General features: G+C 42.5%; 1 protein-coding gene across 4 annotated transcripts in view; it reads right to left on the reverse strand.

Moving 5' to 3' along the window:
• Positions 1 to 3959: 3959 nt before the first annotated feature.
• Positions 3960 to 21317, reverse strand: part of FBXO34 (F-box protein 34) — an 85576-nt gene continuing 68218 nt past the window's right edge. For all 4 annotated transcript variants that reach the window (XM_082647344.1, XM_082647346.1, XM_082647345.1 and 1 more), the window contains one exon: positions 3960 to 7201. In XM_082647344.1, coding sequence (XP_082503470.1) covers positions 5053 to 7191 — 2139 coding nt within the window. In that variant the 5' untranslated portion in view covers positions 7192 to 7201 and the 3' untranslated portion in view covers positions 3960 to 5052. The remainder of the gene's footprint in view (positions 7202 to 21317) is intronic.

Raw genomic sequence — 21317 nt, forward strand, 5'->3', positions numbered from 1 at the left:
AATCTGTATCAACCTCTTCATACTACTTAATAGACATCTGAAAACAGTTAGTTGGTAAAGCAGCTGTTTGATTTTCTGATGGGGGGCAGAGGGTGGACATAAGGGAGGGAAATAATTTAAACAGCACAAGTGATTCTGCCCCAGTTAACTAGATGATGCGACCTGCTATTCCCCGAGTCTTGGTGTCTGTACACTGCTCATCATTCAGCAAGAACAGGTCCTTTTTTTTTTTTGCGGTACGCGGGACTTTCACTGTTGTGGCCTCTCCCGTTGTGGAGCACAGGCTCAGGACGCGCAGGCTCAGCGGCCATGGCTCACGGGCCCAGCTGCTCGGCGGCATGTGGGATCCTCCCAGACCGGGGCACGAACCCGCGTCCCCTGCATCAGCAGGCAGACTCTCAACCGCTGCGCCACCAGGGAAGCCCCAAGAACAAGTCCTCTTACAGGACTTACGCATTTCCCACCACTGTACCTGGTGTATATCATTCTCTGCTGGGTGGGTGACGGACACACAGGACTTCCAAGAGTAATTTCAGCTTTGTGCCATTCTCCCCCTAAATGCTAACTTTAGAACCTAATCCCTGCTGGGTTTTATCATTCCAAAGAGAAAAACAAAACATTTAAGTAGAGCTTTCTAATTTTAAACTTTTATAGCCCCAAAAGAATCTTAATCCAAAAAGAATTTGAAACAACAGTTCCCAAAGTTAATTTGTTCTGAGGCCTGTTCTTTGCAAACTGAAGAGGGAGGGGATGGGGGCCTTTGAGAGGCGAAGGTTTCATTTTGCTTTTTAAACAAACAGAGGAGCACCACGTCTCCCCAGAGGTGTGGTGTAAGAGATGGCCATCTCCCTGCTCCCAGTCCCCTCCCAGCTATCAACTTCAGTGGTCCTGCGCCTCTAACATAACACCCAGGTCAAACAAACAACCTAGAAGAGGGTTGCTACCTAACTGTGGGTTTTGCTTAAACCAGTTAGGTGTAAATACACTTGTAAGTCCCCAGAGCGTTCATAACCACAGTGATGTTTGCTGTTCCCGTGAGGTTATGCAGACACCAGCTATGGCCACACACTTAGGTGCATGTCAAGGTACTGCACATTTCCCACAAAGATACTCTCACCCGTCTTGGAGATTGCAACTCCGGGATAGAAACTGTCAGATTCCCTGAGTGCCAGTCGCTGTGCACAGCAGAGAACGCCTTTACATAAATGCAGCGTGGTACCTGACAGTAAGAGCTAGATAACATCAGCTCCGGTTATTGGCGCAGTCTACAGTGTATGGCGGCGTTTTAGCGCAGACTGGCTTTGTGCTGTTTTTGAGGTAGGCTGTGGGATGCAGGAGAGGAGTAGCAGCCAGTCTGCTGAGTAAAGAAGGAATAGAGGCTATTGAAGCCACGGAAAAATGCCCAGGAAGACCCACATAATAGGAATAGTGTCTGAGGCCAGTCTGTAAAGGTTGGCAGGGAGGCTCTGACAAGTCCAAGTTAGAAGGGTGGTTGGACAGAGTCCAGGAAGGGGGCTCCTAGATCAAGCTTAACCATCAGTTCACAGCCTTCTGCAGTCAGAAAGCCCAAAGCAACTGCTGCCGGGGAAGCCATGACAAAGCCCAGATCATATCAAATGCACAACTGACAGTTACCCAGCAAAACTCCTAGGGCTGCTGTGGAAGTGACCCCAACCAAGAAAGCTCCCATGGGACCAGCTGTGGCCAGAGGAAAGGATCCTCCCAGATCCCCTCATCCCCCTTCAGGTTCCTCATACTAGAAGGAGTTACAGTAGAGCCCAGAGCAATCAGAACCTGCCAGCACCCCTCACATCAAGATGACGACTGGAAAGGAATATAACCATTTTATGGAGGGTGTGTACTGGGTGTGAGGCACTGAGGGGTGGCATTGACCAAGCTGCTCTGCATGAGCCCCAAGTGGAAAGGGCTCCATACACCAAAGAGGCGGTGGCGGTAGAGAGGTACCTAGAGGCACCGTGCAGCCAACCAAGGTGAACAGGACGGGGCAGGGGACGCAAAGGACACGCCTCCTGCACACAGGCTGTCAGTGTGTTCGTTAGGGCAGGGAACGTGGCCAGTTGTGAATGAGCCTTTCACATGACCATTTTAATTCCAGAGTCGTTTTGACAAGGCCTGAAGAAAAAGTTACAATCTTGGCCCTTTTTCCCTTTCCAGTTCATCCCTGCCTGGTATCTGGTCTCATTCACTGAGCAGGGAACAAAGCCAAACTGCCCCAGGGACTGGGGGCAGGGAGCTGCTGACTCTCCCACATTTTCTCTGGTTCTGCATTTTCTTTCAAATGGTAAAGTGAGGGGTGGGAGAGAATCTAGGCCAGGTGTATCAGACCCTCTGAGCAAAAGCTGAAGGGGTAAGAATCCTTTACTTGGGTCCCCATGGGCGTGGAGTTGGGCTGAGCCTAGGCTCTTCGAGCCCACATTCTTACTTCCTTTCTTGTGAGTCTGGGCTTCTCCAGCCACACAGGAAGGCAGGTAGCACTGCACTGTTGCAGAAGTAAAACGTGAGCTGGTTTCCCCAGCTTGGCACTAGGGGGCTCTGAAGCACAGCATCTTTCTCCTAAGGGGAACAGCTACACTTGCCTAGAAATGAAGACGAGGGTGCCCTTGGGCCCCACCTGCCAAAATCCTTTCGTTATTCACACAGACACCCCTGGGAAGTGGGTCTCGCATCACGGTTCAAAAGGGATCATCAGTGATTTCTGAGAACCCCGAGAACTGCATGCCAAGATGGGGTTAGGGCATAATTCTTCCTGTCCTCTGCTCTTGGTCAGTTCAGGCCGTCGCAGACTCACAGCTTGTGTCCCACGTGAAAACCACATCTAGAACGGCTGACTTGAGAAAACCACCTGGGCACACGTAGAAGAACCAAGAGCCAATAACAATGAAAGCTGACATTCCACACACCAAGCTGTGCACCAAGCTGTGCGAGTCCTGCATGTGCACGTCTCCTTTAATCCTAAATTAGGAGTCAAAACAAACCTATTAGGAAGGTACACACAGAGACTGCCAGTTTGGAGCAAACCACAGCGGAGGACGACAAGCACTGGAAACTTCAGCCCAGGGGATGGAAAGCATTCTCACGTACCTTGGCTGGGGTGAGTCATGAGGAAGGACACCGACACCCTGAAGGGGAAGTCAGCCTTCGCAGCCTCTCCTGTTCCTGTGTCACAGACAGGCTCCAGCCGAGCACGTAGGAGGTAGCATGGTGATGTGCCTGCAGGGCAGACTTGTTCAGCATCCAGACACTTTTCAGTTTGTCCCCCCTCTTCAGGCAGGAGCAGCTACTGCCTAAGGATAAGGTAAGAAGGAAGCTGCTCTGTGGCCACATACCACCTCAGCCACAGGTGAACCTGGCTCCCGGACTCCAGCCCTGCCCCACTCTGCTTGGCAGCCCTGGCCAAAGCCTACTCCACCTTTCCATCTTTCTCCTGTGGGACCACCAGAGCCTTCACTCATCACTTTCAAGACAGCCCCACCCCTGGCACACTTACCATTGCTTCTCCACAGCCCAGAGCTGATGCAGCTCCAAGGCTTTTTTGGTGGGTATCAATTTCAAGCCAACCTAGCTTCTAGGTCCTCCACTGCAGCTTTCTGGGGCCAGATAGCTTCCAGCCCTGCCAAGCGTTACATGACCATAGGTCTGAATATATTCTCGATGACTTCTAAACAATTAACTCATTACGCATAGATAATAATACCTCATCCAACAGGAAATACAGAGGGTGCTGGGCAGACAACAAATTCAAACTAAGTGTTAAAGGGTTGCAAAAATGGAAGCTCATGTTAAGTGAAGATGGTCTCTTTCCAGTGGTAGAAAAGAATTCTCTCTCCCCTTCTAACAACTCAATTTTTTTTTTTTAATTCTTAGGATTCAGTTCACAATATCCCTCATCAATATTACCTCAAAAAAGAAAACACATCTGCAAAACTCAGGTCCCATTTAAGATGCATGTTTTTATTGAAGTTAAAAAAAATTTGTAACCAGACAGAAAGAATAAAATAGACAAGAATGTTATAATCTGACTATATAATATTCTCTCATTCTTGGTGAATCACTAAAATATAACAAAGGATTGTTCTCTATGCTAATTTTTTAAGGTTGTCCAGTTAAACCATTATTTGGTATCCTTTCAACAGGTTAACCTCTTAACTATTTAGAGTTTCTTCTCAGAAACATTCATATATTATACAGAAAACATTCATAGTTTATTTGGGAAACATTCATATTTTATACAAATTTGAGACGAGACCAAAAAAACAAAAAACCAAAAAAAATCCACACAGTTGTAGCTGCAACACTATCCTAGCTGCATTGTGGTGATTATGTTCAGTCAGCTGTCCGCTATTTACACCTGGATTTTAATAGTGTTATTTACAGAGGGGCCAAAAGCACTCATCTAAAGTAAAGGCGCTCGGGTTTAATGTGCACTTTCATAGCCCTATGAAAACACAACCATTATATACACTGTAAACACCACAGGGCATGAAATCCATCTCCAACCACAAACATCAGTCTCACAGATCAAGCATACAAGGTCTAAGGTAAGGTGCCTAACTTTTCTTTGTAAGCATACTTTTCACCCAAGAGTACTGCTATTCTCTTCATAGGACACTATTCACTTATTTCAGATATGGTGCCAGTGCTCAAAACATGCCCAGAACCCCTTTTTGGGGACTGCCTGCATAGTCTGCGATGAACTCTGCTGAACATTCTTGACGGTGGCAAGTCTTCTTTGAACAATCCTTTGAAGAAGGATTCGATTTGGGAAAACAGGCATAGTTATTCACAGCCAAGTGGATCAAACTGTGGGATACAGCCCTGGATCAAGCATGAGGCACCACTAGAAAACGATGAGACCGATTTTCTTCTACAGCTCGTAAATTCAGAGATTTAAGATGCCTGAGCAATGGCAGTCCTGATGGAGTAGCAGAGGTTCTCCTGGAACGAAGACTGAGAGGCAACACTCACTGGAATGGCGTATCTAGGTGGTGGTTTGCAGTTTTAAAAATCAATCCGTTGCCTCGCACATAAACTTTAGTACTCCTCTTCAGTTTCAGTCCCTTTTGCTTTCTTATGGATTGCCCGATTAAAGCTATGGCAAGCAGGGACCCAGTGATTGTCATGAAGCCCCAGCTTACAGCCAGGGAAGCCCTTCTGAGACCGGTGGCAGCACATCCAGTATCCCGGGCCATAGGGCAATGCCTGGCAATAGGGCTTGGGGTGCCACCGGCACAGGGACACATCCCCTTTCACATATTTTTTCTTGCACTGCTTGCACGGATCCTCTCTATAGCGTGGATCCCGAACCCAGCGAGAATCTGCTGGCCTGATATTGTAATATTCAATGATAAACTTGAAATAGCAGCAGGTACATTTAAGAGCCACTAAACTCTTAGTGGGAAGTAACCTGAAGATTTTCACCATAATGTGGTGGGGCAGAAAAGCCATGTACTGCTGAGGCTCCAAAAGCTGCTGGATTTTAAACCTGGTCTCCAGAAAGTCATGCGACACCTGCTTCTTCCAACTGGATGCCTCAAGCACTGGTAATGTACTTTCCACAGAAGCCAGCGGGACAAATGAATCAGCCGAGACACTTTTTTCCTCAGATGCACTGTCACCCTCAGCAGCATCTTCAAGCTGACTGGCCTCGGAAGACTCTTCTGTTGTGCCTTCATTCAGCTGGGAACAGCCCGACTGGTGCTGACCAGATGGCAAAAAAAACAACATCCCTGGAAGTGGGTCTTCGCAGGACTTTGAACTGGAAGGCTGGTCTTTCTCTACCTTGGACACAGTGATACTAATGCACAAAGATTCTTTTCTTCTCTGATCAGGATTTTGGCTAGCAAGAGGCACAAGCTCTTCACTCATACCATCAATAGCATCTGGGGGCAATTCAATGGCTTGGGGACAGGTGCGAGGAGGAAAAGGTGACCCAACAAGTTCCTCTGTCATTTCCACATCATGTGTATTGCTGTTTTTCATGGCAGTCTGCTGATCTGGCTCTAATTCTGCACTGTCCGTGTGCAAACTCACGCCTGCTGGCAATGAGGGACAGCCCCGAGGAGCGCCGTCCCAGGCCTGGTCCCCCTTGGGAGAACAATGGTCAGCTCTTAAGGGGCCACAGTCCACAGATACAGACCCCACAGTTTTCACCTGAGTGTCAGGTACCTCCAAGGCGCCTTTGTTTGTTTTGCTTTCCTCAGCCTGGGTGCCATTCACAAGCAACACGCGGCCCACATTGCGACGGAAGCTGTTATTCCTCGAGAGGCTCCCAGGCTCACGCTGGCTCTGCCGCTTCAGGCACTCGGACTCCAGCCTGGCTACCATGTCAAGGACACGGACTGGCTCACTCTGTGGTTCACCAACCTCAGGATTTCTCCTTTCCATGGGTTCTTCACATGCTCCTGGGGCAGACAAGGGCTCGGGGGCTGGGGGCACACCTCTGGATTGCCCGGAAAACCGCACCACAGCAGGTGAGTTAGTGCAGTTTTTCGCACAACTGGCTAGCAGAGCACTGGCTCTTTGCTCGAGGAAGGCAACCATTTGTATGACCGACAGAGGCCTCCCGGCATAGACTCCGTCCCCGTTGTCACTCACGTAATGCACAGAACAATGCTCAATGCCACACGCAAAAGGCTCAGGTTGGTAGCATCTGCTGTTGACTTCCTTCATCCTTTCTAACTGTATCTTGGCTTTTTTAAGATCCCCTGATTTTTTCCTTCTTTTAGTAGCTCTCCCATCAATATCCCAGGAGCTTTTTATTTTCATAGATCCTATTCTATTACTACACTGGTGGGCTGCAAAGAATGCAATCTTTTCCTTGGTATTTCCCGGTTTCACGACAGCCCAGATATCAAGTGGCCCTTCCCCTTCCTCACCCTGGTGGATTGTTGCAGACGATGCATTCTTCTTGGTTTTAACATTCACGCTGCTCTCTTCAGGACTGTTCCCACTCATACTGCACAGGACATTTGGAGAAAGGATTCCAAAAGGCTTTCGAGATGATGCTTTACCAAGAGAGGCTGAAGGAAAGACACTTGGTTTCATACAGCTAGCTTTGCATTTTTCATCATTTATAGCTTGTTGGTGGCTCATAGGAGTTCTCAGAGTTTCCTTGCTGATTTCCAAAGGTCGCACTTTCTTCTGGAGTTTCCAGTATGGCTTTAGGTGCATAACAGAGGCTCTACAAGGAGGAAATACACATTTGATTAAGATACTGATTTCATTTTTAGAAAAGTTTTTTTTTTTTTAACTTACACTCAGATGGTTCTAGCAAGTAATAGAAACATTTTCTATCAGTTCACTAAATCTTTACCAACTCTCATTTCAGCTAGTTTTTAACATACAAATCAAGAACAACAAAAGCAAAAATAACTACTTTCCATGGTATACAGACCAGAAAATAAATGGGTGAATTTCAGACTGACTAGACTACGTGAATTTCAGACTGACATTAGTTAACATTCTATACATAAAATTAGTGCTTTAAATGTAAAGAAATTTGAACTTACTAAAAACACTCAAGGGTCAGTACAAGGCACAGTAAAGAAGAAACGAAAGTATAAAAGGAACCCATCCAGAATCTCTAGTATAGTAACACTATTTCTTTCTAAGTCATCACAACTAGCATTTTATTGATTGCAAAACAGTCTATCAAAATTGTTACATTGCTTTCTAAGCTATTCCCATACTGTTGAATATTTTAGATATCTGTATTTTCACTTGTCTGCTTATGTTGCTTTGCCCATCTATTAGTGTTGATTTTCTAAACAATGTACTTGTGTAAGCTCTTAACTGTTAAATTTTCTGCAAATTAAATACAAAGCCCACAATCTTTATTAATTCACTAGTTCAGAAAAACAGTGCCTGTTTTGTCCCCTGGCTAGGGGTGGAGATGGTAACCATTTTAGAAATTATAAAGATGACTGATTACATGCAGAGACATGTGTTCTAGTCCTTGTCATATCACTAATTAGCTAGACAGGGTGATTTTACCTTGGGTAAGTCACTTCCTCTCTGGGTCTGAGTTGAAATGTTAACTGAGGGGTTGGAATACTAGATTATTTAATGATTTTGTCAATTTGTATGTCAAAATATCCCACTGCTACACAGAACACCTGGATTGAGGGAAAAGTGTCTCGTAGGGATGCCTGGTCTCCTACAAAATAAACCTACAGACCAAAATAAACATCTGCAGTCACAGATGTGGAGCAACAGCAAGAGCTTTCACAGGTCTAAGCACATGGGCTCTCACCCACTCTCGCCCCTGGGGACAAAGTCTAAGACACACACATTGGGCAATCCAGCATATCACTTTCTCATTCGCTCCGTAACATTTACCCAGTGCCTGCAATGCGGCAGCCTCCATGGGAACTGCTTTCAGGTATCAAGTTTTATTCATCAAGAACGAAAGTGATCAGCCAGAATAAATTTACCTTTCACTTCAAATTTAATTCCTAGAGTCCAGTCTCAGCTAAAAGAAGAAATATGGATATGAATATCTTCTAGCTAGGTAAACAGAAATCTTACTTTTAAGGCACACAAAGTGCCTTTTAAAAGATACCCCTGAAATAGATCAGATTGATTTGTTTCTGATCTTTAGCAATTATATCCTACATCTGTTGAGATCTCTCCCCTTTGTGCACTACAGCATTTTTAATAGCTTTATATTTTATAGAATTACAGAAACATTATATTCTATATCTATAATTTAGTCTTATAAAAAGAGCCACCCAGAATTCTTCAAGAACAAGATAAAGATATATGAATAAAATAAATGAATAAAAGAGGCACATCTAGTGCCATCTCTCTGTCAACAATTTTCTGGTTTTTCATATCCCTTCAATCCCTGTCTAAGTGAAATCTAAGAAATGGAGGTTGTTGAAAAATCCAATTAATTCTCACATAATGATCTCATTACAGAATATCTGTGAATAAATTTAAACTTCAGCAATGTGTGTGCCATTCTGCATCACACAATATGTTCTCTTCGCATTCCTCCCCCACAAATTATTTTAGGTGCCATTATTGATAGACAGCAACATTTGGAAGAAACTAATGTGATTGCAGATGGCTTTTGTTTGCGTATATTAACCTGTAAAGTCAGCTCAACTGATACATTACTAATAGACAAGGTTTCAGCGGGATTAAAACAGGAGATGATCCCATGGAACAAAAGTGAAGACAGGTACAACAGCGAATGAAAAAAGCCAGTAAGGTCATTCGATGCAACCAGGGTGACTGCTGGAGGGTGAGTGGTGATTCTGTGGGACCCCCAAAGGAAGCAGAACCTTTAGGCACAGGCTCACGGCCTCCACTGGCTGAAGGATGGCTGGAGTATTAACCTCTCCCCCTTCCTGTGCTGGGCTTGAAGGCCCTGAGACAGAAAAGTGCTGGCAAGACTCAAAGAAATGGCAAAAATCTGAGTCTGGGTTGAAATCAGTGGTGGACCATGAGGATATGATGCAGAGCATCAAGGGCATCTACTGCAAAAATTCATAAAATAAAAACTTTACATCTCTAACAGATTACATCAGATGGTGGTGCTTTCCCCACCCCTCCAACTCACCCCCTCAAATACAGACAGGCACCGCAGAAAGCTCCAGCCAGGTTTCCATGGTTGCCAATCTCTTTGCACAGGAGTATTTTAAAAGTTCGCCACGATAAAGTCCTGCTTTAATGCAGGGTTATAGCACCTACCCACACCTGAGTGTTCATTAGACACTCAGAAATGTCCTTGTAAAAAGTTAAGATCCCTGGGCCCGTTGAATCAGAATTTCTGGGACTGGGCCAACAATCTGTTTTTTGTTTGTTTTTTTGAATATTTATTTATTTATTTTGGCTGCGCCAGGTCTTAGTTGCATGGCACGTGGGATCTTTAGCTGCGGCATGTGGGATCTAGTTCCTAAACCAGGGATCGAACCTGGGACCCCTGCATTGGGAGCCCGCTGTCTTACCCACTGGACCACCAGGGAAGTCCCTGTTTTTAACCTTAGATTTAATTCGGAAGGGAACTTAAAGGTCACGTGTTAGGGTTTCCCTGGTGGCGCAGTGGTTGAGAGTCCGCCTGCCGATGCAGGGGACACGGGTTCGTGCCCCGGTCCGGGAAGATCCCACATGCCGTGTGCCCCGGTCCGGGAAGATCCCACATGCTGCAGAGCGGCTGGGCCCGTGAGCCATGGCCGCTGAGCCTGCGCGTCCGGAGCCCGTGCTCCGCAATGGGAGAGGCCACAACAGTGAGAGGCCCGCGTACCGCAAAAAAAAGAGAAAAAAAAAGGTCATGTGTTAGATCTAAGCATGTCGGGGGGTTCTGGATGTGGGCTGGGGGGCTGGGCTACTGACAGGGGTGAGGTGGAACTGCCCAACAAAAAGCCGGTGGGACAGTCCATACTGAAGCGTCTACTCTAAAAGATGCGTAAAGACAGACCCATCTTCTTACCTGTTATTCTCTTCAAAACACCAAAAAAGTCAATGGCCATGTTATTGCCAAATTTCCTCTCCAACTCCAACTCCTCAGTTTCTTTGACACTGCTTTCCCAGCTCTCTTCTTCTCCAGCCTTTAAGCACTGATGTATTCCTCAGAGTTCTTTCTTTTTCTAGACCATTATTACTCTTAAGCTATATATCTAAGTGACCTCATAGTTTTAATGACCACAGATTCATGACTCCCCAGTGGTATGCTCTCCCAAACGTCATATCCTATGACATGCCTAACAGACATACTCACCTGGATGTCAAAAAGAATCTCAAAAATCAAAATGACTATTTAATGACAGCACCAAGTACCTGGTCAACCAAGCCAGAAAGTTGAGTCACTTCGATTCCTCTTCCCATCCAATCACCAAGTCACCCTCCCTTCTTGTTCATCCCTAGCGCAACTGCCCTAGTTTTAGCTGTCATATCTTACCTTTGCTATACTGTCATTAGCTACAGGAAAGCCTAACCTCCTCATCCATGAAATGCAAGGTCATGGAGCCCACCCCAGCCAACCTATCACAGCTTCACTCCTGCCCTACCATAATTCACACTTTGGAAGCTTGTTCACAGACCATTACCACAGGACCAAGTAGATGAAGGCCAATCATATCACCTAATACACAAATTTTAAGGCAGGCAGAGCCATAAAACTAACAGAACAGCTTCCAACTTTTTTCATACTAACTGCCACCCATTTCTTTCTATCCATTCATTATCTGAAATTTACTAAACACTCTGGGTTGGATATTAGTGTTGCAATTATGAATAAGACATAGTTACTGCCCTTAAGGAGACAGAAAATCAAATAGGCAATTACGACAGCATGTGATATGTGTTATAAGGATAGTACAGGTGCCGGGAGTCCACGAGGGGAGGAAGGGGGAAGGAGAGGACAGAGAAGGAAGGAGTGTATGAAAGGAAGAGAGGAGACCACCAGCACCAAGCTTAGTCTTGAGGGTACAGAAACAGGTCAGAAAAGCCCTGAAGGAAGACAAACAAAGTCCTAAAAATTCAAAAGGTAGGTGAGGTAGGTGAGAAATAATCAAAGTCCCAGCTAAGGTGGACAGACAGAAGTAAATGGGTTAGAAAGGAAGAACAGGCAGGATTTTAGCTACTGATTATAAATGGAGGTTGAGGGAGTGGAGTCAAGGATGAGTCCTCAAGGCTACAGCAACTGGACGAAGAGTGCTACCTTTTAGTGAGATGGTGACAAAGGCAGCTGAGCAGATTTGGAGCAGGGGAAACGGTAAGTTCGGTTTTTAAAAAATGCTGCATGCAAGCTAGAGATACCTAGTAGGCAGACTGACACAAGTCTGGCCAAGAGAAATATGAGGAAAGGAACAAGACAGTTGTGACAGAAATTCAATGAGGAAAAAGTTTTCTGGACAGAGATTACGTATGTCTTTTTCCAAAATTTTCACAATGAACATATATTGCATATATTACCGTTATAATAAGAAAAAATGTACATAAAAATAAAGAGCAATCACACACCCTAGCAAGGTCATATAAAGAATCCTGTCTGGGGGAATCCCCTGGCAGTCCAGTGGTCAGGACTCCATACTGTCACTGCCGAGGGCCCAAGTTCAATCCCTGGTTGGGGAACTAAGATCCCACCAGTCACGCGGCGTGGCAAAAAAAAAGGAAAGAAAAAAAGAGTTCTGTCCAGTTAGTGATGGAGACCCCTGCTGACTCTGCTGTGAGGAACTGCAGTGGGTGAGTAGGGCAGAGCCAAAAACTCATGGTGAAGGAGTGAATGGAAGGTGAAACAGTGAACGTTAGCAACTTTTTCACAAAGTTTGGCTATAAAGGAGAAAGTCTTTGTACATACCTGTCACCTTAAATCCTTTCCAGGAATAAATTGAGATATAATAATGAATCAATTAAAACTTGAACAACTTTCCTCCAGTAAAGACCAAAATCTTGCTTTCAAATAATTCCAGTATTCTTTATTGACTCTTAATTTCTGATTTCAGCTCAAAAAAGCTGGAAAAACTCTAACCTAAACATATTGTACAATCCAAAAATTAAGCCATGGGAGAGAATTTAACTTTGCAAAAAGGCCTAGATAAATGCTAAAGTCTAAAGAATCACACTAACTCTAGTCTATAGAGGACTGAACTTGATCAATGAGGAATCAAATGGTAATATGCGATCAGAATAAGGGAAAGGATGAGATTTCTCTTAGTGCTAACAGACTTCGTGCTAATAGGAGCCTAACATCGAAGGCCTGTTTCCTAACTTGTCACTCCTAGTCCACAGCCTTGCCCATCTAAACAGGCTAGAAGATAAGGTGTTTCCTTTTTCTTTCTGCTTTATTAAAGCTTCAGGAATGCTAATTCCAAAGAGGAGTCATTTATTAGTATAACTGGAGCTACTCTTTATTTACAAAAGGTTAGAGGAATGAACATAGAATAGTCCCTGAAAGATCCCTCCCATGGTACCTTGAGAGGGGAAAAAAAGTGTACAGTAAATAAATCACTGTTTCTTTAAAAACATAAAAGCTTCCAGAGAACAGCTTATGACCGCCTTCTTCACTGGACCATTATAGAAACGATAAGCAACTTCAACGAAGTACTCCACGTATATAAACAAAATCCTTGTTTTTTGCAAATGAGGTGACAGAGCTAATATGACTTTTGAAGCCCCAAAGGTAGATAGTAGAAGAATTAAGATTAGAATCAGATAAGTCTCCCAGATCTATATTTTCCTTGCTTACAAAAATAAATAAATAAAAATTAAAATCCTAGGTTCAATCATGACACAAATAGAATTAAATAATTCTGACAGCATCTATTCAAAGAGCTTCTATCTTTCAAACTGGGGTCAGTTTTTCTTAAGTGCCACATAAAACCTCTACACAGAACTGTGATGATGTAAAGCAGACATATCATATAACGTAAGAAGCCACACCAATTTAAAAGTATGTAGAAACTGCTCCTATGGCTATTAAAGCAGAAAAAATGCCAACACCGGGAGGGTGTGAATACAGGCGGAGACATAAGAAAAGATTCTCATTAACCTCTAAGCACTGACAGAATGCACCCAACTCTCAGAGTACCTTAACAATAAAACAGAACAAACTCTAAGCCAGAAAAGACGGTATTTCTCAAACTGAGTTCCAAAATATTGGGGACTGGCTTTTTTCCGAGAGGGAGTTCACTCCTTTTTTTAAAGTAATATTACCTAAAACCATTTCATGGGAATTTTGAACTTCGCCTCAGGAGGATTAGATGGTTAGTAGTGCACAATTTAATGGAAAAATCCTTTACTGTCTGTTAATAGATACTGAATACAGAAAATAGCCTTTGGAAACACACATGCATGGTTTTCAAGAACTCACCACTCTCAGCTTTCATCAATCTGAGAATTCACCATGGTATTTAAATATAAGACACACCTGCTTCATAGTTATCTGTAACATAGATGCTATAGGATTTAAAACTTCCAGAAAATCAAGGTTTATGATGAACTTGATGGGACAACAAAGTATCTAAAACATCCTGAAAAGGTTACAAATTAAGAAGGGTAGCCACTACTTTGCTCTTCTACTATGACTGCAACAGAAGCAACACCTAACACATTTTAACTGTATTGCAAAATACTGATTTAGTGATATTATCCAAGTTTACATGGGACCCCTCCCCCCTTTTCTTAAGGAAGAAAGGGAAGGGCCTGGAGGACAAAACACTCACTACAGCTGTAATCAATTATTAAATAATAATTGGGAATAGAGACAAATCGAAGTATTAGGTTTTGTTAAATTTACCACGTTGTGAACAGTAGTTCACAAAATTATTTCCTATTGCTCCTGTGACATAATGCCAAATACAAAACTCTGGCATATCACAATTTACTGCTATCTAAGCTGATGAGACATCTACTGCTAGAATGAACATCAAAATGAAACCTAATAAAAAGTTTAGCTCCCCCAAAATCATTAACGTATTTTGAAAAGTACACTGAGGATTACCAAGAAAATTTTGCTTCCACAAATTTTCAGATATTCAGCATTTCTGTTAAAACCCTACTGCTTATGTCAACTTAAAAAAAAATGCACCATGTAAAAGTTGTGAATTAAGTTTTATTAGGGGACCTCACTGAGAACTACAGCCCAGGAGACAGCCTCTCAGATAGCTCTGAGGAACTGCTCCAGAAAGGTAAGGGAGGAACCAAGATGCGTATATGTGGTTTATCAGCATGGGGGGGGGGGGGGGGGTGGAGGAGCCATGCAGTTAAGCAAAAGATTACTGCTAATCACAAAGAACATACATCTCAAGGGAATGCTTTCAGTGCTTTTCTATGTATGGGAAGATATAAGAAGCTGGATTCACTGAAATTATTCCTTAGCTACACATCTTAACTATCTAGGTCCATGTGTCCAAAGCACAAAATGCCTCCTGTTTTTCTCCAACCTGAATTCCCCTCAGGCTAATGGCTTGATCCTCGTAGAAGGAGAACTGGAGCAGCATTCTTTGTTTACACTTATTTTTCCTATTCTAATATTTCTTACAGAAAACAAAGGAAAAAAAACCTCTACTCTTTCACATAGAAAGCTGTTACTTCCTTGAGTGTGCTGATGCTTTTTTTAAACTTTGAAACCATCATTCTTCCATATATTTTTTAAAATATTTGGTTGCGCAGGGTCTTAGTTGCAGCACATGGGCTCCTTAGTTGCCGCAGATGGGCTCCTTAGTTGCGGCAGATGGGCTCCTTAGTTGTGGCATACAAACTCTTAGTTGCAGCATGAATGTGGGATCTAGTTCACTGACCAGGGACTGAACCCAGGTCCCCTGCACTGGGAGCGTGGAGTCTTATCCATTGTGCCACCAGGGAATTCCCTCCATATATATTTTTATAGAATATATATATATATATATATATATATATATATATATATATATTTTTTTTTTTTTTTTTTTTTTTTTTTTTTGCGGTACACAGGCCTCTCACTGTTGTGGCCTCTCCCGCTGCGGAGCACAGGCTCCGGACGCGCAGGCTCAGCGGCCATGGCTCACGGGCCCAGCCGCTCCACAGCATGTGGGATCTTCCCGGACCGGGGCACGAACCCGTGTCCCCTGCATCGGCAGGCGGACTCCCAACCACTGTGCCACCAGGGAAGCCCAGAATTTATATACTTTTAAGGCAACAATTTTTGATATCATTTGCACATGCAGTACTTTCAAAGAACTAATCAGAGCTTTAACATATGCCCTATTTGATCAAAATGTAACTCAGACATAAGGATGTCATCTCCTTTAGGGAATAAATGTTAAAGATTCTAAGGCCAACCGTGAATGCAGTTCAAAAATCCATTAAGGTGCCAAATAACATTTCATATGAAAAAATCAGAGAATAGCAACTAATTCTCGAGTATAAATAAATGCAGCACCACACTGTGCTTGACTGCCAATGTACTCACACCACTCAGTCTCGGGCCTCGATCTTGAGCCAAGCACCTACCATAGCCCACTGGGCACAAGCTGGCCCATTAACACTGTTACAGACAACTAAATTTTATTTTATTTTTAATTTTTATTGGAGTATAGTTGATTTACAATGTTACATTACTTTCTGCTGTACAGCAAAGTGTATTGGTTATACATATACATATACCCACTCTTTTTTAGATTCTTTTCCCATATAGGTCATTACAGAGTATTAAGAGTTCCCTGTACTATACAGTAGGTCCTTATTAGTTATCTATTTTATGTATTAGACATCTGAATTTTTTTTTTAACTTACTTTATTGAAGTATAGTTGACTTACAATGTTGTGTTAACTTCTGCTGTACAGCAAAGTGATTCAGATAAAGCATAATGGAAAAGAATATAAATATGTATATCACAGGAGATTGAATATAGTTCCCTGTGCTATACAGTAGGGCCTTGTTGTTTATCCGTTCCATATGTAATAATTTACATCTGCTAACCCCACACTCCCAATCCATCCCTCCCCAACCTCAAGTCTGGTTCTCTCTGTCTGTGAATCTCTTTCCTAGGTTCATTTGTGTTGTATTTTAGATTCCATATATAAGTTACAGCATATATTTGTGTTTGTCAGACTTACTTTCCTTAGTATGATAATCTCTAGGTCCATCCATGTTGCTGCAAATGGCGTTATTTCCTTCTTTATGGCAGAGTAATATTCCATTGTATATATGTACCACATCTTCTTTATCCATTCCTCTGTCGATGGACATCTAGGTTGTTTCTATGTCTTGGCTATTGTAAATAGTGCTGCTGTGAACACTGGGGTGCATATATCTTCTCAAATTAGAGTTTTGTCCAGATATATGCCCAGGAATGGGATTGCTGGATCACATGGCAACTCTATTTTTAGTTTTCTGAGGAACCTCCATATTGTTTTCCACAATAGCTCCACCAATTTACATTAGTCAGACTTTAAATAAAAATCTAATTTGAGTACACAGTTGACTAATATGCAGTTCTTTATGTCACTTGAGGAAACAATGTCTGCCAGGATTGGAATTTCATAAAGTGCTGTGAGGTGGTCCCTCTTTGAGAGCAGCTGTAAGCTGTTCAGCTGAGGTGCTTCAGGATAATTGGAGAATCTACAAATGATTTCTTGGCTTTTTCCGTTTCAGGGGTGAGTTTACTGATACCACATAGTGCCATCCCGGAGGAGAATTCTTGGGAGATTTACATGTCCATCAACCAAGGTGAACCCAGGTAAGAGACAGAGAAGGATGGCATATTAATGAGATCTTAAGTATGAAACGGAACTTCTGCAGAAAATCTGAAGTTATTAAGATAATGTGACATGGTGGTGTGTGAAACAGTGAGCTACTTGACTATATAGAGGGGAAAAGTAGTTGCAAAACTGTTGGCTGTCCATTTTGTAGGCAGCTAACCCAAGTCACCAACATCTAGACGGCAGACACTGAAACAGTAAGTCCACAGGCAAGGCATAATCAGGGTCTCTCCACAAACAGTGACTGGGTCACAGAGCCTTCCTCTCAAAAGAAGAAAATATCATCCCTGGAGGTACCCTTTGGTGCCACACGTTATGAAAATGCAGAGAATAACTGACCTGTGACCTTTTAATATCAACAGAAGACCTGCCCTAAAGCCGAGAGATAATTTCTTAGGCAATATTCCTCAAAGAAAAAAATAGTCTATACTTCAATAGCTTTCAGGTCTGACAAATTTCAGCAGCATTAAATTCAATTACATGAACAAATACAAATCTTGCCACATACTCTTAATGAAAGTAGTTGGTTATCTTCCTAGTGCAACTATAATATTTGTAGAAATGCTGCCTGCCTCCACACAAGATTTCTGAAGGATTACTTCAGAAATAGGACCCACAGTGTTCATCAAAGAAATAAGCCTAAATCACAGTCCTGACTGTGCCCAGCTCTTTAGTAATTACTCTTCCTTCTACCACATCCCTCTAGAATCTGTTGAACCAAGACTGAAGTAGCAGTCTGCTACTTGTTAATTCTTGTTAAGAATTACCACTTGTAGAGAAAAGAAGTTTATGGTCAATAGAAAACTGAAAAAGTTGTTGCTTTGAGGCTGTTACTAGAGCTTACTAAAGCCAGTTTAAGTACTGAAGTTAAAAATGAGTATTTTTCCAGGGGTAAAAGTGAGAAATCTACACTACAGAAAACCAACCAACCATTAGGCACCAAGGAGCCCAAACTGTCACGTTATTGGACAAAAACTACATATTGGGTTTTATGTACTTGTATAAGACATCTCATATAAAACAATTCCTTGAGTACACAGAGGGTCTGTTCATCTTTGCAACCCCACAGCCAATCCCATTCTGCAGAATGTAACTAAATCTGGAGCTCCCAAACCAAATAGGAAGAAAGGTAATGGTTTATAACAAGATATAAAGAACTCAATTTCAGGGTTAACTCTGGGCCTTTAGAACCAGCTTTATATAAATCCAGAATCTGAAAAGAAGTCAGGGGGTTAAAAGAGCCCTTATAAGCCCTATCCTCTGGAAATTCCTGGATGTATGTATTTATTTAACATGGTTGTAATCATATTGTACATACAATGTTTTACTTTTCACCACAAACATCTTCCATGTTATTACACGGTCTTCAGACCCATCAACTGTAAATGTGTAAGTGCCAGAATATATTAAACCGTTCCCTCCAGCCCTGGATATTATAACGTAACATCTTCATGGATACAATCTCTTAAGCATTTAAGGGTATGTCCTTAGAAGATTCTCAGAAGTAGAATTCATGAATCAGAGTGTCACTATTTTTATGACCGGATATATCTTGCCCAACCATTTCCAAACAGGTTAACGCTAATTTACATTGCTACCACCACGAAAACCATGCCAGTTTTTTTTTAAATAAATTTTATTTATTTGTTTGTTTTTATTTTGGGCTGTGTTAGGTCATCATTGCTATACACAGGCTTTCTCTAGTTGCAGTGGGCAGGGGCTACTCTTCATTGCAGTGTGCAGGCTTCTCATTGTCATGGCTTCTCTTGTTGCAGAGCACAGGCTCTAGGCACACAGGCTTCAGTAGTTGTGGCACATGGGCTCAGTAGTTGTGGCTTGCGGACTCTTGAGCACAAGCTCAGTAGTTGTGGCTCATGGGCTTAGCTACTCCGCTGCATGTGGGATCTTCCCAGACCAGGGATCGAACCCATGTCCCCTGCATTGGCAGACGGATTCTTAACCACTGCGCCACCAGGAAAGTCCCAACCATGCCAGTTTGATGACAAAGATTTGGTTATTTGAAGTGAATTGGTTTTGTGCCTAGAGAAAGAAATCAACGTAGAACTAGAGATAAAAGATACAAATATGTGAGAATAATCTGTTTCTACTCTAGGATAATACTAGCTCTAACAGCTTTAAAATGTTTACTATGTGCCAGGCATTGTTCTAAACTCATAATTTCCAAAAAAACTTGGAAATTGTATACTCTTATTATCTCCAATTACTGATGAAGAACCCAAAGTAGAGGTGTGGAGGTTAAGAACTTGCCAAGATCACATAAGCACATCGAGGAGCATGGATGTGCACTGAGTCAGGAGCCAAAGGCCAGGCTCTTACCTACCACACTATGCAATGAGGAAGAGAGCAGGTGAGGAACACGCGGATGGAGTAGGTACTCCTTAACAAGCTTATTCTCAGTGTCATGAATAAAGACTGAGAAGTCTGTGAAACAGCAGAATCTGGGCTATGGGTTCAATTTTGGATACTTGGGTTTGATCCCTTACTTAAAATTAATCTACTCATTTATCAAATATTTAATTTTCCTTGAAACAAGGTGTTGTGCTAGACCATGGGGCTTCAGTCTAAACAAAACTGATAGAACTCCTGCCCTCATGGCAAATTTGAGAAACACATCGTTCCCTTAGCCTTTCATTCACTTCCAAATCTAAAAGTTTCCAAGGTATCGAATCAAGTTAGCAGTAGAAGCAGACATCATTAGAAATATTTAAATTTATTTCTGACAAAGAGAAACTTCAAAAATTGAATGTAAGTGTGGTGGCCTGGAACAGAGGCCTAAGGACAGGTGACATTACTGAATAAGGCTGGGCTGGAATGACTGTACACAACACACACAGAAGAATACAAAGATACTGTTCTGGTGTCGATTTAAAATAGACCTACTTATAAAAATTAGTTCCATAAAGTGAGAAATGCTAGAGAATAAAAGAGACTGACATTAAGATATAACCATGGGCAAACGGGAAACTGTAAAAGGATAAAACAAATCAATAAAGAATAAGACCAATAAGAATAGAAATTAATATGTTCTATTGAGATTTCATAGGTCGTACCATCTCTTTCAGGCACTAGATTATGTGAAGCTATACACAACACTTCATCATTTGTCCCAAAATGCACTGGGACAAAGAGAAATAGTTGCCTTGCTACACTTTTTATTGTCACTCAACTGCTACTTCATCATAAGTGTATTAGTCTGCTAGGGCTACCATACAGAATACCGCAGACGAGGTGGCTTAAACAACAGAACAGTTAGTTACTCCTCACAGTTCTGGAGGCTAGGAGTCCAAGATCAAGGTACGGGCAGGTTTGGCTTTGTTCTGAGGGCTTTCTTCTTGGCTTGCCAATGGCCGGCTTCTCACTGTAGCCTCACACGGACTTTCCTCTGTGCACACGGGTCCCTGGTGTCTCTCTTCTGTGTTCCAATTTCCTCTTCTTCTAAGGGCACCAGTTAGATTACATTAGGGACCACCCTATCTACCTCATTTTACCTTAATTACCTCTTTAAAAGGCCCCTCTCAATTCAGTCACATTATGAAGTACTGGAGGGGGGAAGGGTGTTAGGCTTCAAAATATGCAGGTGGGAGGAGTGCACAATTCAGCCCGTAACAATGGGGTAAGTGTAAGGACTCACAGGTTAAAGTGTGATGTTTTAAGAACACATAAAGGAAAAATAACAAGAAATAAAAATAACAAGAAAGCTATTTCAATTTGATCTCTGTATAACCTAAGATGGCGCTAAAGAACATTTCAAATGATTCAAGAGCTCACTGCTCCAACAGTAAACAGCTGGACAGTCTTCTAACTTTCTGCAAAATATGTCTGGAAGGGAAAAATGTCATCATTCCTATTAATTAAAATCTTTTTTATACAGAATACAGTGGTTATTAGCCATTTTGCAGTCCCCATAAGCACTTTGAAATTCTGATGAAAATAAAGAGGCCTCTCCTGAGTAAAGGGCACTTGTCTACAAAGTTTGGCATCATTGTTTCAGGAGATTTACAAACCACACCTCCCTGAAGTTCATCAGGGTCCATGGATTCAGGTTAAAGAGGACTGTCCTAAAGGACCCCTTACTGTCTAAATTAAAA

Source organism: Grampus griseus (genome assembly GCF_964374135.1).
Source record: "Grampus griseus genome assembly, chromosome: 2".
Taxonomy (NCBI): domain Eukaryota; kingdom Metazoa; phylum Chordata; class Mammalia; order Artiodactyla; family Delphinidae; genus Grampus; species Grampus griseus.